At 36.9% G+C, this 17,009-nt stretch overlaps 1 protein-coding gene across 1 annotated transcript in view; it reads right to left on the bottom strand.

Moving 5' to 3' along the window:
* Positions 1-17,009, bottom strand: part of LOC102264932 (phospholipid-transporting ATPase ABCA3) — a 214,901-nt gene that overhangs the window by 186,372 nt on the left and 11,520 nt on the right. The window contains exons 3-5 of the mRNA XM_070362575.1: positions 13,470-13,586; positions 13,034-13,151; positions 11,132-11,305 (exon numbers count right to left, since the gene is read on the bottom strand). Of these exons, the coding sequence (XP_070218676.1) occupies positions 11,132-11,305; positions 13,034-13,151; positions 13,470-13,586 (409 nt within the window). The remainder of the gene's footprint in view (positions 1-11,131; positions 11,306-13,033; positions 13,152-13,469; positions 13,587-17,009) is intronic.

Consider the following 17,009-nt stretch of genomic DNA (forward strand, 5'->3'; position numbering starts at 1 on the left):
GAAAAATCATAGCCTTAACTAGACCAACCTTTGTTGACAAAGTAATGTCTCTGCTTTTCAATATGCTATCGAGGGTGGTCATAACCTTCCTTCCAAGGAGTGTCTTTTAATTTCATGACTGCAATCATCATCTGCAGTGATTTTGGAGTGCAGAAAAATAAAGTCAGCCACTGTTTCTACTGTTTCCCCATCTATTTGCCATCAAGTGATGGGCCTGGATGCCATGATCTTAGTTTTCTGAATGTTGAGCTTTAAGCCAGCTTTTTCACTCTCCTCTTTCACTTTCATCAAGAGGCTCTTTAGTTCTTTTTCACTTTCTGTCATAAGGGTGGTTTCATCTATGTATCTGAGGTTATTGATATTTCTCCCAGCAATTTTGATTCCAGCTTGTGCTTCCTCCAGCCCAGCATTTCTCATGATGTACTCTGCATATAAGTTACATAAGCAGGGTGACAATATACAGCTTTGATGTACTCCTTTTCCTATTTGGAATAAGTCTGTTGTTCCATGTCCAGTTCTAACTGTTGCTTCCTGACCTGCATACAGGTTTCTCAAGAGGCAGGTCAGGTGGTCTGGTATTTTCATCTCTTTCAGAATTTTCCACAGTTGATTGTGATCCACACAGTCAAAGGCTTTGGCATAGTCAATAAGGCAGAAATAAATGTTTTTCTGGAACTCTCTTGCTTTTTTGATGATCCAACGGATGTTGGCAGTTTGATCTCTGTTTCCTCTACCTTTCCTAAAACCAGCTTGAACATCTGGAATTTTACGGTTCACGTATTGCTGAAGCCTGACTTGAAGAATTTTGAGCATTACATTACTAGCATGTGAGATGAATGAAATTGTGAATCAAGGTTGCCAGGAGAAATATCAACAACCTCAGATATGCAGATGATATCACTATAATGGCAGAAAGTGAAGAGAAACTAAATAGTCTCTTGATGAGGGTAAAAGAGAAGAGTGAAAAGTTGGATTGAAACTCAATATTCAAAAAACTAAGATCATGGCATCTGGTCCCATCATTCATGGCAAATAGATGGGGGAAAATTGAAAACAGTGACAGATTTTATTTTCTTAGGCTTCAAAATCATGGCAGATGGTGACTGCAGCCATGAAATTAACAGGCTTGTTCGTTGTAAGGAAAGCTATGACAAATCTAGACAATGTATTAAAAAGCAGACATAATTTGACAACAAAGATCCATATAGTCAAAGCTATGGTTTTTCCAGTAGTCATGTATGGATGTGAGAGTTAGCCTATAAAGAAAGTTGAGTACCAAAGAAAGGATGTTTCTGAATTGTTGGGGCAGAGAAGACTCTTGAGAGTCTCTTGGACTGCAAGACCAAACCAGTCAATCCTAAAGGAAATCAAGCCTGAATATTCATTTGGAAGGACTGATGCTGAAGCTGAAATTCCAAAACTTTGGCTATCTGATGTGAAAAGCCAACTCATTGGAAAAGACCTTGATGCTAGGAAAGACTGAAGGCAAAAGGAGAAGGGGTGGTTGGGATGAGATGATTACATAGCATCACCAACTCAATGGACAAGAATTTGAGCAAATTCCAGGCGATAGTGTAGGACAGAGGAGCCTTCAGTGCATGAAGCTGCAAAGAGTCAGACACAATTTAGTGGCTGAACAACAAAACAACAATATTTCTTAGTCTAATTCTTATCATACGACACTACCATCCCACTGCTGGGCGTACACACTGAGGAAACCAGAACTGAAAGAGACATGTGGACTCCAATGTTCATCACAGCACAGTTTACAGTAACTAGGACTTGGAAGCAACCTAGATGTCTATAAGCAGATGAATGGATAAGAAAGCTGTGGTATATATATATATATATATATATATATATATATATATACACACACACAATAATATGGAATATTACTCAGCTATTAAAAAGAATGCATTTAAATTAGTTTGAGAGGTGGATGAAACTGTATCATAGGCTCCACCAACTGGAGTCTATGATACAGAGTGAAGTAAGTCAGAAAGAAAAACACCAATATAGTATATTAACGTGTATATATGGAATTTAGAAAGATGGTAATGACCACCTTATATGCGAGACAGCAAAAGAGACACAGATATAAAGAACAGACTTTTGGACTCTGTGAGAGAAGGCAAGGGTGGGATGATTTGAGAGAATAGCATTGAAACATGTATATTACCATATGTGAAACAGATCACCAGTCCAAGTTCAATGCATGAAACAGGGCACCCAAAGCAGGTGCAATGGGACAACCCTGAAGGATGGAATGGGGAGGGAAGAGGGAGGGGTTTCAGGACGGGCAACACATTACACCTATGCCTGATTCATGTCAGTTCAGTTCAGTCGCTCAGTAGTGTCCAACTCTTTGTGACCCCATGAACCGCAGCATGCCAGGCCTCCCTGTCTATCACCAACTCCTGGAGTCCACCCAAAACCATGTCCATTGAGTCGGTGATGCCATCCAACCATCTCATCCTCTGTCGTCCCCTTCTCCTCCTGCCCTCAATCTTTCCCAGCCTCAGGGTCTTTTCAAATGAGTCAGCTCTTCGCATCAGGTGGCCAAAGTATTGGAGTTGCAGCTTCAACATCAGTCCTTCCAATGAACCCAGGACTGATCTCCTTTAGGATGGACTGGTTGAATCTCCTTGTAGTCCAAGGGACTCTCAAGAGTTTTCTCAAACACCACAGTTCAAAAGCATCAATTCTTCGATGCTCAGCTTTCTTTATAGTCCAACTCTCACATCCATACATGACTATTGGAAAAACCATTGCCTTGACTAGATGGACCTTTGTTGACAAAGTAATGTCTCTGCTTTTCAATATGCTATCTAGGTTGGTCATAACTTTCCTTCCAAGGAGTAAGCATCTTTTAATTTCACGGCTGCAATCACCATCTGCAGTGATTTTGGAGCCCCCAAAAATAAAGTCTGACACTGTTTCCACTATTTCCCATGAAGTGATGGGACCAGATGCCATGGTCTTAGTTTTATGAATGTTGAGCTTTAAGCCAACTTTTTCACTCTCCTCTTTCACTTTCATCAAGAGGCTCTTTAGTTCTTCACGTTCTGCCATAAGGGTGGTGTCATCTGCATATTTGAGATTATTGATATTTCTCCTGGCAATCTTGATTTCAGTTTGTGCTTCCTCCAGCCCAGCATTTCTCATGATGTATTCTGCATATAAGTTAAATAAGCGGAGTAACAATATACAGCCTTGATGTACTCCTTTTCCTATTTTGGAACCAGTCTGTTGTTCCATGTCCAGTTCTAACTGTTGCTTCCTGACCTGCATACAGGTTTCTCAAGAGGCAGGTCAGGTGGTCTGGTATTTTCATCTCTTTCAGAATTTTCCACAGTTGATTGTGATCCACACAGTCAAAGGCTTTGGCATAGTCAATAAACAGAAATAAATGTTTTTCTGGAACTCTTTTGCTTTTTCCATGATCCAGTGGGTGTTGGCAATTTGATCTCTGTTTCCTCTGCCTTTTCTAAAACCAGCTTGAACATCTGGAAGTTCACAGTTCACGTACTGCTGAAGCCTGGCTTGGAAAATTTCGAGCATGATTCATGTCAATGTATGGCAAAAACCACTACAATATTGTAAAGTAATTAGCCTCCAACTAAAATAACTATATTAAATAAACAAATTTTTTTAATGAAGAAATTAGTCTATAGTGGCTTAAACTTATCCAAGGCAGCAAACATCTAGCCTAAGAGCACAACTCCACTGCTTCTAATTCACTTCATTTTAACTACTATTTGACCTTCTCACAAATGATCTGAAGTTTGAATCTTACTTGAAGATTCCACTGTTTAGAATGTGAAAACTTTATATGATTAATAATTATATAATAAATTTAGCTTGTAATTCTTCCAAATATTTCTTTTTGCCATTAGGACATATGCATTTTATTGTCTACTGTCTGTGCCTGTTTTTCTTCAGTGTTTCTGGAGTCGTTGTATGTGCTTTATCTAGGTCAACAGTGGCACTGAGAAACATAGACTACAGTTTTCCAGAAGACAAGAGTTACACAACATAATGAGTATTGTGCTATTATTTCATTTAACCCCAATTTCATAGCCAACTAGTATATTTTGAATGTTTAAAACAAAGGATGTGGATTCAACACTGTGTTCTGTTCCTGTTATAAACTGAGGAATTTTAAACAATTCACTTAACCATTCAGTTTCCTTATCTCTTTAAGAAGAATGCTAAAAATAATAATAGCCACAATAATTTTAAATACAGCTAATATTTGCTATTATATACTTTTGTAGATTTTGTTGTAAGAAAATTTAAAAATTCATGCTTAAAAAGTTCTATGGAATGGAAAGCACATTTCAATTTAACTGTCAAAATAGAATGCTGGAAGATGGTGACAAAGACTAGAAAATGATGCATTTGAATATGGTGTTTTCTGTTCAAATGGCAGGTGAGTTATGAGTTAACAGTTTTGTCTACTTTTAAAGGCAAATAAAATCATAGATTATTACAAATCAAAAAACAGCAATGAAAGTGAAAAACCTACTATCAAGAATCCTCTTGCCAACAAGGCTGTCATTCATATTTGATGGAGAAATCAGATCTTTACAAGCAAAACCTAAAATAATTCAGCATTATCAAACCAACTGTATGCTATGCTATGCTATGCTAAGTCACTTCAGTCGTGTCCGACTCTGTGTGACCCCATAGACGGCAGCCACCAGGCTCCCCCGTCCCTGGGATTCTCCAGGCAAGAACACTGGAGTGGGTTGCCATTTCCTTCTCCAATGCATGACAGTGAAAAGTGAAAGCGAAGTCGCTCAGTCGTGTCCGACTCTTAGTGACCCCATGGACTGCAGCCTACCAGGCTCCTCCATCCATGGGATTTTCCAGGCAAGAGTACTGGAGTGAGGTGCCATTGCCTTCTCCGTACCAACTGTATAACAGATGTTAAAGAAAGTTCTCAAGGTGGAAAAGAAAAGGTCACAGCTAGACTACAAATAACAAATATTGGTGAGGATATGAAAAGGGAATTTCAGTGCACTGTTGGTGGAAATGTAAATTGGTACACCCTGCATGGAAAACAGTATGGAGGTTCCTCAAAAAACTAAAATGAGAACTACCATATGATCCATCAATGCCACTTATGAGTATATAGCCAAAGAAAACAAAAATGCTAATTTGAAAAGATACACATGCCCCAATGTTTGTAGCAGCATTATTTACAATAGCCAAGCTATGGAAGCAACCTAAGTATCCATTAAAGATGAATAAATAATGGTATACATAATAATACATGTAATGAAATATTAGCCATAAAAAGAATGAAATTTGACCATTTGCTACAACAGGATGGACTGGAGGGTATTATACACAATGAAATAAGTCAGAAAGACAAATGCTGTATGTTATCATTTATATATGGAATCTAAAAACAATCTAATGAGTATACAAAAACAGAAACAGGCTTAAAGAGAAAAAACGTGTGGTTACCAATGGGGAGAAGGAAGGGGATAGAGGAATAAGGGGTTGGGGTTTAAGAGGTACAAACTATTATGTATAAAATACAGGATACATCAAATAGCACAGTGAATATAGCCACTATTTTATAAAATCTTGGAGTGGAATATAATCTATAAAAATATTGAATCATTGTGTTGTACACCTGAAACACATAATATTGTAAATCATCTATACTTCAACATAAAAATAATGATGAAGGAAACTGTGTGTTGAAGGCTATACAGGAACTGTTAGTACTCTCTGCTCAATTTTTTATAAATCTAAAACTGTTCCAACATCCGCTGGATCATTGAAAAAGCAATAGGCCCCAGGTTCATCACCTCATCAGAGCTGAAAATGCATTGCTTTTTATAGCTGAGTAATAGTCCACTCTGTATATGTAACACAACTTCCTTATCCATCCATTGCCAATGGATATCTAGGTTGCTTCCATGCCCTAGCTATTGTAAATAGTGCTGCAATGACCACTGGGGTACATGTGTCTCTTTCAATTCTGGTTTCCTCAGGGTGTATGCCCAGCAGTGGAATTACTAGGTTGTATGGCAGTTCTATTCCCAGTTTTTTAAGGAATCTTCACATTGTTCTCCATAGTGGCTGTACCAGTTTGCATTCCCACCAACAATGTAAGAGGGTCCCCCTTTCTGCACACCCTCTCCAGCATTTGTTGTTTATAAACTTTTTGATGATAGCCATTCTGACTCGTGTGAGATGATACCTCATTGCAGTTTTTATTTACATTTCTATAATGATGAGATGTTGAGCCTCTTTTCATGTGTTTGTTAGCCATCTGTATATCTTCTTTGGAGAAATGTTTGTTTAGTTCTTTTGCCCATGTCTTGACTGGGTTGTTTGTTTTTCTGGTATTGACTTGCTTGAGCTCCTTGTATAGTTTGGAGATTAAGTCTTTGCTATTATTTTCTCCCATTCTGAGGGTTGTCTTTTCACCTTGCTTAAAATTTCTTCATTGTACAAAATATTTTAGTTTAATTAGGTCCTATTTGTTTTTGTTTTTATTTCCATTACTCTGGGAGGTGGTCATAGAGGATCTTGCTGTGATTTATGTCAGAGAGTGGTCTGCTTATGTTTTCCTCTGAGAGTTTCATATTTTCTGGTCTTGCATTTAGGTCTTTAATCCATTTTGAGTTTATTTTTGTGTATGGTATTAGAAAGTGTTCTAGTTTCATTCTTTCACATGTAGTTGACCAGTTTTCCCAGCCCCACTTGTTGAAGAGACTGTCTTTTCTCCATTATATATTTTTGCCTCCTTTCAAATATAAGGTGTCCATAGGTGAGTGGATTTATCTCTGGGCTTTCGATTTGGTTCCACTGATCTATATTTCTGTCTTTCTGCCAGTAACATACTGTCTTGATGACTGTAGCTTTGTAGTATAGTCTGAAGTCAGGAAGGTTAATTCCTCTAGTTCCATTCTTATTTCTCAAGATTGCTTTGACTATTCAGAGTCTTTTGTGCTTTTATATAAATTGTGAAATTATTTGTTCTAGTTCTGTGTAAAATACCATTGTTAGTTTGATAGCTTTTGCATTGAATCTATGATTGCTTTGGGTATTATATTCATTTTCACTATATTGATTATTCCAATCCATGAACATGGTATATTTTTCCATCTATTTGTGTCATCTTTGATTTTTTCATATAATATAATCAATGTTTTATAGTTTTCTGGTCTTTTGTTCCTTTAGGTAAATTTATTCCTAAATATTTTATTCCTTTCATTGCAATGTTGAATGGGATTCATTCCTTAGTTTTTCTTTATATTTTTCATTGTTAGTGTATAGGAATGCAAGGGATTTCTGTGTATTAGTTTTATATCCTGCAACTTTACTATATTCATTGTTTAGGTCTAGTAATTTTCTGGTGGCATTTTTAGGGTTTTCTAGATAGAGGATCATGTCATCTGCAAACAATAAGAGATTCTTCTTTTCCAACCTGGATTCCTTTTATTTCCTTTTTTTCTCTAATTTCTGGGGCTAAGGCTTCCAGAACTACGTTGAATAATAGTGGTGAGAGTGGATACCCTTGTCTTGTTCCTGATTGTAGAGGAAATGCTTTCAGTTTTTCACCATTGAGGATAATGTTTGCTGTGGATCTGTCGTATGTGGCTTTTATTATGTTGAGGTATGTCCCTTCTCTGCCTGCTTTCTGGTATATCATAAATGGGTGTTGAATTTTGTCAAAGGCTTTATCTGCATCAATTGAGATAATCATATGGCTTTTATCTTTCAATTTGTTAATATGGTGTATCATGTTGATTGATTTATGAATACTGAAGAATCTTTGCATCTCTAGAATAAAGCACACCTGATCATGATGTATAGTCTTTTTAATATGTTGTTGGATTCTGTTTGCTAGAATTTTGTTGAGGATTTTTGCATCTATGTTCATCAATGATATCGCCGTGCAGTTTTTTTTGTGTGTGTGTGTGGCATCTTTGGTTTTGGTATCAGGATGATGGTGGCCTCATAGAATGAGTTCAGAATGGGGGAAAATAATAGCAAATGAAACAAATAACAAATAATTAATTTCCAGAATATACAAGCAGCTCATGAAGCTCAATATTAGAAAAATAAACCACCCAATCAAAAATTGGCAAAAGAACTAAACAGACATTTCTCCAAAGAAGACGCACAGATGGCTAATAAACACATGAAAAGATGCTGAATTTCACTCATTTTTAGAGAAATTCAAATCAGAACCACAATGAGGTATCATCAAAGAGTCTACAATGGCCATCATCAAAGAGTCTACAAACCATAAATACTGGAGAAGGTGTTGAGAAAAGGGAACACTCTTGCACTGTTGATGGGAATGCAAACTGTTGATGGGAAAAAGTGCAAAAACTGGGACTAGAACTGTAACCACTATGGAGAAAAAACCAGTGTGAAAGAGATTGTTTATTGCAGCACTTTTAAAAACTGGGACATAGAACTGATGTCCATTGGCAGATGAATGGATAAGGAAGTTGTGGTACATATGGAGTATTACTCAGCCATTAAAAAGAATATATTTGAATCAGTTCTAATGCTGGATGAAACTGACACTATTATACAGAGTGAAAAGGAAAACATAAATACAGATACTAACGCATGTATATGGAATTTAGAAAGATGTTTATTGCAGCACTAAAAGAACAATGTATAGGACATGGACTCTGTGGGAGAAAGATTTGGGAGAATGTCATTGAAACATGTGAAATGTCATAGATGTCCATTCAGTGCAGATGAATGGGGGATGGTATGGGGAGGTTGGGAGGAGGAGGGTTGTGGATACATTTTTTTTTAAAAAATTTTGAAAAAAAAAAAAAAAAAGAAGTTGTGGTACATATACTCAGTGAAATATTACTCTGCTATAAAAAAAAACACATTTGAGTCAGTTCTAATGAGGTTGATGAAACTGTAGCCTGTTATACAGAGTGAAGCAAGTCAGAAAGAGAAATACAAATACTGCATATTAATGCATATATATGGAATTTATAAAGATGGTACCAACGACCCAATGTGCAGAGCAGCAAAGCAGATACAAATATAAAGAACAGACTCTTGATCTCAGTGGGAGAAGGTGAGGGTGGGATAATTTGAGAGAATAGCATTGAAACATGTATTTTACCATATGTAAAATAGATGACCAAAGACGTTCAATGCATGAGACAGGATACCCAAAGCCAGAGCTCTGCAACTACTCAGATGGATAGGTTGGGGAGGGAATTGGGAGGGGGTTCAGAATAGGGAGACACACATATACACATGGCTGACTCATGTTGATGTATGGCAAAAATCATCACAATATTGTAACTTTCCTCCAATTAAAATAAATAAATTAATTTTTAAAAATATTGTAAATCTCCTAAATGTTCATGCATAGTTGATTGTTTGAATGAACTATGCCACATCCAAACCATGTATCTGTAAAAAACAATAAATATATCTGTGTTCATAGGGAAAGATTTCTAGAATATATTGTTGGCTGAAGAAAAGCACATTGTAAATGTGTATACATTACACCAATAATTTTACTTAATGGTGAGATAAATATGAAAATATACAGTATTGTTAATCTTCTTAGAATATAAATCACAGAGAAGATAAAACAGAAATAAATAAGACTTACCTACAAGGGAGCAAAGTACTGGTATGGGGAGGGAATGATTTTTATCTGAGTATACTTTATTTTTGGAGAAGGAAATGGCAACCCACTCCAGTGTTCTTGCCTGGAGAATCCCAGGGATGGAGGAGCCTGGTGGGCTGCCGTCTATGGGGTCGCACAGAGTCGGACACGACTGACACGACTTAGTAGTAGTAGTAGTAGTAGTAGTATACTTTATTTTCTAGGATTTTACTTTTAAACATCTGTGTTAATATCTGCATATTTAGAAATTTATATTAAATAAGCAATGATGGTGAGATTAAAAATTTGGCAGAAACAGATGTACATATCCATATTTCAAAAGAATAACATAACCACACTAAAAGTAATACTTCCCTGGTAACTCAGATGGTAAAGAATCTGCCTGCAATGCAGGAGACCCAGGTTCAATCCGTGGGTCGGGAAGGTCACCTGGAGAAGAAAATGGCAACCCACTCCAGGATTCTTGCCTGGAGAATCCCATGAACAGAGGAGCCTGGTGGGCTATAGTACATGGGGTTGCAAAGAGTCAGACACAACTGAGCCACTGAAAGTAATAAGAAATACTAATCTAAATAATTTTTGGACACAGTACTTTGACTACCTAGACTCAGATTAAATGTAAAAAGATTTGCAAGCAATCACCCTACTTAAAATGTTAGTTCTTTACAGTGGAGTAGATCAACATTTCTGTAAGCATTTATGAATATTGCAAAATTAAGCAACTTAGTAGTTATTCTGACAATGGTGGGGGTCAGATTTCTCATGGTTGGAAAGGGAAATAAATACAAGAAACTGAAAAAGGTAGGAAGAACTTATTTTGGTAGGAAGAACTGCATGACTTGTGGGGTATTAGTTCCCCAGCTAGGTATTGAATCAGGCCCTCAGCAGTGAAAATGCAGAGTCCATACTACTGAACTGCCAGGAAATTGATATTAAATTGAAACTAGATGTAACAGTGTGAACTCATATATTTTAATATATGGATATTGAACAGAATGTCTTCAGCTTTGGTGCTGTTGACATTTGGAGCTAGGTAATCATATCAGCAGCAGTCCTGTACTTTGTGGGATGTTTAATAGCATCTCTGACTGCTACCCACTGATATCAGTAGCAATCCTCCACCAGTTATGACAATTAGAAACCAGAAGTATCCCTGAACATTGTCAACATTCCCTAGGTAGCAAAGTTTTCCCCCAGATAGGTCACTGATATAAAGGCATGAAAACAAACAAATAAACATTTGTATATACATTTACATGTACATATTTCATGTATAAATTTATATATACTGTATATATATATAGTATATAAATATCATTTTTATGATCAAAATAGTACACACCAGGAAAAATATTTAAGAGACACTGAAGTTTCCTTTTACCCACTTTCCACTTACTATACTGCCAATCCCAGATCACCTACATTTTCTTCCTAGGAATCAAATCATCAAAGTAAATTTTTTATAAAGAAAAAACCCACCCTTTATTTCCAACTTGCTTATAGTAGTAATCCCCAAAGCTACTGCAATATTTGAAAGGAGACAGGAAGCCAGCTTCCCCGTGCGGCTCAACATTCCATACATGGTGATGACCACTACAAATGGAAAGAAGGTAAGGAAAAAGAGGAAACCTCCAATAGAAACAGCCAATGAAGCTGAAAGGTAAGATGGAAAACATGGTCAGTACATAACATACAAAATCTTGCAGTAGAAATACCCCTATTTTACTACAAAAGAGCTCTAAAATGTAAACTCTAGAAGAGAAATTGTCTGCCTTGTTCACCACTGTGTTACCAGTGTTGTTCACTACTGTATCATCAGCATTTAAGCAGTGCTTAACAGAGAGTAGTTGTTTAATAAATATATTGCTTGCTTGCTTGAATGAATGGATGAGTAGCATGAGGAAGGAACTTTTCTGGAATTTGCTCTTTCTTATACAATGATGTGGATATTTACTTATTTAAAGAAGAATTGATCCTTATATTTATAAAATCTTGCCTTTTTATTTTTTATTTATGACCACTTAGCTTAATAACCTCTAGAAGTACAACATCCCTCATCACATCATAATAATATACCTACCTAATTACCATTTATTTTGGAACTTTTGAAACGGAAAAGCTTTAGTCACTTTCTAAATACTCTCAGTCTTATATTTCAAAATTTTACTTATTATATTTTATAAAAATACATTAAAAAGACTGACAACAAAATCATCAAAGAGAGTCATCTGGGTGTTTGTATTATGAAAAGTGAAAGCTAGTTGCTCAGTCGTGTCTGACTCTTTGCGATCCCATGGACTCTAGTCTGCCCGGCTCCTCTGTCCATGGAATTCCCCAGGCAAGAGTACTGGAATGGCTCACCATTTCCTTCTCCAGGGGATCTTTCCGATCCAGGGATATACTTGTTTTAGGCAAGTAAGTCATTCATTGACATTTGCCTACTTTATGTTACCCTTTGGCATGTCACATTTAAGCAACACACACCAGTATTCCTGCCTGGGGAATCCCATGGACAGAGACTCCTGGCAGGCTACAGAGTGTGGGGTGGCAAAAGTCAGAGACAACTTAGTGACTAAGCCACTGCCACTATCTTCAGGCTTACTTTGACATAATTCTCTCCACTCATAGCTCTCCTGTGCTCTGTGGTAGAGGGTAGTTATTTTGCTCTATTTTGTAAGAACAAGCCAATAGGTGTTGCTGCTGAAAACAATAAAAATACAAATTTCTCTACCATAAAACATTTGCTTCATGGTACTTGTGCCCTATATGGTTGAAAGAAGGCAATATTTTAATTGTTTAGCATATAAGATAGATATAAAAGCCAAAAAATGGTGAAGGTTTGTTTTCTGAAAAACAAAATTTACTTATTTTTAAAATAAATAATAGAAAATGGCCACAGGAGAAGCAATTCTACAAATTCCCTAACTGGGCCAGTTTGAATTTGTTCACTCACACATCCCTCTTGTAAGTGAGAACAAGGCAGAAAATTCTTTTTTTTTTTTTTTTTTTGGTATATTTGATAATGTTCCAGGTATGTGATAAGTGATCCAAAGACTTCACTGAGTGAGTGATGAATAAATAAATGCTTTCACATGACTGTATTTTAGTTTATATCCTCTTGTCACATGTGATCTTATGTTGATTTTTATTCTCTTTTCCCATGCATCCTATGCTATTAATATAGTAATTTTCACCAATTTTTGCCCTTCCTCTCAAATCATTTCACGTTTATATGACATGTATATTTTTAGACAAATTTAGAATGCAAGCAGAGGCTCTATATGAAGTGGCAACTAAAACTTAGAAGAAACTACCATATAAAATCCTCTTTTAGTCAATTGAAACAGTTAAAATGTTTCACGGAAGGAGCCTTGTACTCACTTTTATCGAAGAATGTGGTAATCAGAAAGCCGAAGGTTATGGTGGCCACGACAAAACACAGGAAAAAGACAAAGATGAGGGACGGGTCGCTGTTTTGGAGGACAACTACAGGCACAATCTACAATACAATTGTGAAGCCAGTTTAGTCACAATGGAAGTGGTGTCACAGGAAAACAAGGGGGTGAAATAAAACAGCCTTTAAACATTTCCGTACCCCCAAGTGAAATGGCAACATTTAACTAAATAACTCATTTCCCACAGAAAGGATCAATGGTTTGTGTCTGCTGATAGACTGAGCAGCTTCTGAATTCCCCAGAGGGTCAATGATAAACACATCTATTCTTTTGCAACCTAAAACCCATGCAGCTCCCACCCACAATTATTTTATCCCTCTCAAAGTGTCGCTGCAGCGTGATGCATTCAAACAGATACTTGCCTTGACAAATAAAACCACGCACAGTATACAGACGATAATTAAAAACATCAGAAGGAACGTGACAAAATAAGATGCCCAGAGCATACCATTACTGAGCCCTATCATGAACTGGTACTCCTGTGGGAGAGTCAACACAGAACAAATACCGTGAAAGTGATATTTTCAAAATACACTCACAGACATTATCTGACTTAATCCTCATAAAAACTTACATAGGTTAAATATCATCATTGTCATTCTGCAAAGAAACCAAGTCTCAGAATAGTCAAATGACCCGATCACAATCATTTAACCTAGTGAATGTCAATGCTGTGATTTCCAAACTGGAATTTTGAGTAACTTACCAGTTATGGTTCTAATCTAAGAAACAGTTAATTAGAAATTGAAAACATAAAATCTAGGATTACTTTTCTCGTTATGATGTTCTGCCTCAGGACATAATGGAAGAAAGTAAATAACTTTTAATATTATTATAGATGAAAGCAGGGAAAACTACAGCCCATGGGCCAAATCCAGTCTGCCTCATAATTTTTGTAAATAAAGTTTTGTTGACACATAGCCATTCTCATTCACTTCTGTATTGTCTGTGGCTGTTTTCATTCTACAACAGTAGAGTTGATAGTTGTGAAATGGTTTGCAGAACCTAAAATATTATACTGTCTTATACAGGAAAAGTTTGCAAATCTCTAATTTAAACCAAACCCCTCCAATTTTACAGATCAGAAAACGAGACCCAGAGAGGGTAAGTTGCTTTTACAAATTTATACAGCAGCAAACTCCCTGCTCTGTGCTCCTCCTGTTCTATCATGCTGCTGCTTCTTATTTCAGAGGCTACTTTTCCCTGGACAAGCACAGACTGGAGACAGACTCCCTGTGTTTGAATCCTGACTTGCCACTTGGCAATAAAAAGACCTTAAGCCAGCTCCTTTACCTCTCTCTGCCTCAGTGTCCTCATTTATGAATACTACAATTTGAATAAAACTATGAGCAAGAAAGAGTTCACAGTTTTAGCAATGAGTTTGATAAACTATAATTCATCAGAAGTCAATGGATACAGACATTTGATATTTCAAGTTTTAACAAAGGCAGATCAAAATTTCTTTACAAGATGATCTTTTTAATTTAAACGGCTATTTAACAAAGCAAAATTAGTGGTACTAGTTTCCAGAGGTGATTAAAAACAGATGTTTCCTACTATATTTGATTGCTTTCCAATGTCCTTGCAGTGAATTAAGGTACATTTTATTATGCAAAGGAACCATATAAGGAAATAAAGTATTAATTAAGAGATTGGAAAACTTTAAAATAACAGATTTACTAAGAATTGGTGACAAAATAGTCCTTTGAAGCAAGATTCAACAAAAAATCAAAATGAGAAAGTTGACAGTGAAGTAATATACATGACACCAAAAACTCACAGGTAGGCAAACTTTAATGTGGAGATGTGTAGTATCCACATGCACACACTGAGAGAAAGAAAAAGAAGGAGAAAAATACACTAAATCTTAAAAGATTTTGCATCTGGGTGAGTAACCCAGGGATTTATGATGGAGAGTCATGTTTTCCATGTCATTTTGGTTTTTATTAACCATGCACTGTAATAGTCATGATATTTTAAAAGAGAAATAATTTGGAATTCAGTGCCTGTATTTTCAACCAGTAAGGTATTGAAACTGACTAAAATAGCAGCTGGGCTTCCCTGGTGACTCAGTGGTAAAGAATCTGCCTGCCAATGCAGGAGATGTGGGTTCCATCCCTGGGTTGGGAAGATCCCCTGAAGAAGGAAATGGCAACTCAATCCCGTGGACGGAGGAGACTGGTGGGCTACAGTCTATGGGGTCACAAAAGAGTCAAACACAACTTAGTGAGTACACAACAACAAAGTAGCAGGTAAGGCAACAACTAGCCGAGATAGGAGGACACTGTCTCTACTGTTCCCTTGTACAAGATATCTAATACAAAACAAAACATTCAGAGAAACGGAATGCTTCCCCTTCTGAGCTGCTGCTGCTGCTGCCGCCGCTGAGTCGCTTCAGTCGTGTCCGACTCTGTGCGACCCCATAGACGGCAGCCCACCAGGCTCCTCCATCCCTGGGATTCTCCAGGCAAGAACACTGGAGTAGGTTGCCATTTCCTTCTCCAATGCATGAAAGTGAAAAGTGAAAGTGAAGTCGCGCAGTCGTGCCCGACTCTGTGTGACCCCATGGACTGCAGCCCACCAGGCTCCTCTGTCCATGGGATTTGCCAGGCAAGAGTATCGGAGTGGGGTGCCATTGCCTTCTGGGGCAAATGGGACCAGATTTACCCTCCAGCTAGAAACAGAGAGAGAGAGAGAGAGAGAATATGGAATAATACAGCCATAGAAAAGAAGGAACTCTTGCATTTACAACAACATGAATGGGCTTTGAGGATGTTATGCCTAGGGAAATGAGTCAGGTAGAGAAAGTTAAACACTGTATGATATCACTTGCATGTGAAATCTAAGAAAAAATCTTATATTAAATGTCAAGAACAGATTGGTGTTTGCCAGAGGTTTGTGGCGGGGATGAAGGTGGTTAACAGTTACAAATTTCCAGTTACAAGATAAATATGTTCTGGGAATTAATGCATAGCACAATGATAACAGTTAACAATACAGTATTGTATATTGAGAGTTGCTAAGAAAGCAATCTCAAAAAGTTCTCACCACACACACACAAATTGTATTAATATGTGGTGATGGATATTACCTAAATTCATTGAGGTAATCATTTCACAAGGCATGCATATATTAAATCATTATGTTGTATACCTAAAACAAATACAAATGTTATATATCAATTACATTTCAATTAAAAATAAAAATGATTGATGTAAAGTGACAGTTAATTTTTAAGACATCTTGATTTCCAAGACCTGGCGATAAAGGACAGTAATCCCTTAGAGGAGAGAAACATTGAGATAAGCCCTATGCTCACCCAGCTAGTTGCTAACTAGTTGCCCGGCTAACTGGAGTGAGAATCCAGCAATGTCCCTAACAGGAGAAGATAGGGCTGGGAATCCAGAGAGGACAAAGTGGCTGAAGTTTGCACAGCCAAATTAACAGGGTTAATCAGAGACAGATTTCCAGAGATCTTTGGAAGGTGCTCTTATAGAATTCACTTCTTATAGAAGGTGCACTTATAGAATTCACTAATTATAGAATTAGTATTCACCAGCATAAATGTGTGAGGAATGTCCCAGGGTAGTGAAAAGAACTATTTTAAGGACTTAGAGAGAAAAATATCTAGAGCTCACATTTGCCTAGAAATATTTCTTGTTTTCCCCAAAGAGTAAAACCACATAATTTATAGGTCATAGGTAGACTATCTATAAGGATTTTGTGTTAATACTGAGCCAAATTTAGCCGTAGACCTGCATTTCTTAACCTCAGTACTACTGGAAACATATTCAATGCAAAATATTGTCCTAAGTGCCTCATATACATCGGGATTTCTCACTTAGTGGTATTTCTATTTTGGAGTAATTCCTCATTGTGCATTATAGAATGTTTAACAGCAC

Source organism: Bos mutus, chromosome 25 (genome assembly GCF_027580195.1).
Source record: "Bos mutus isolate GX-2022 chromosome 25, NWIPB_WYAK_1.1, whole genome shotgun sequence".
In the NCBI taxonomy this organism is placed as follows: Eukaryota; Metazoa; Chordata; class Mammalia; order Artiodactyla; family Bovidae; genus Bos; species Bos mutus.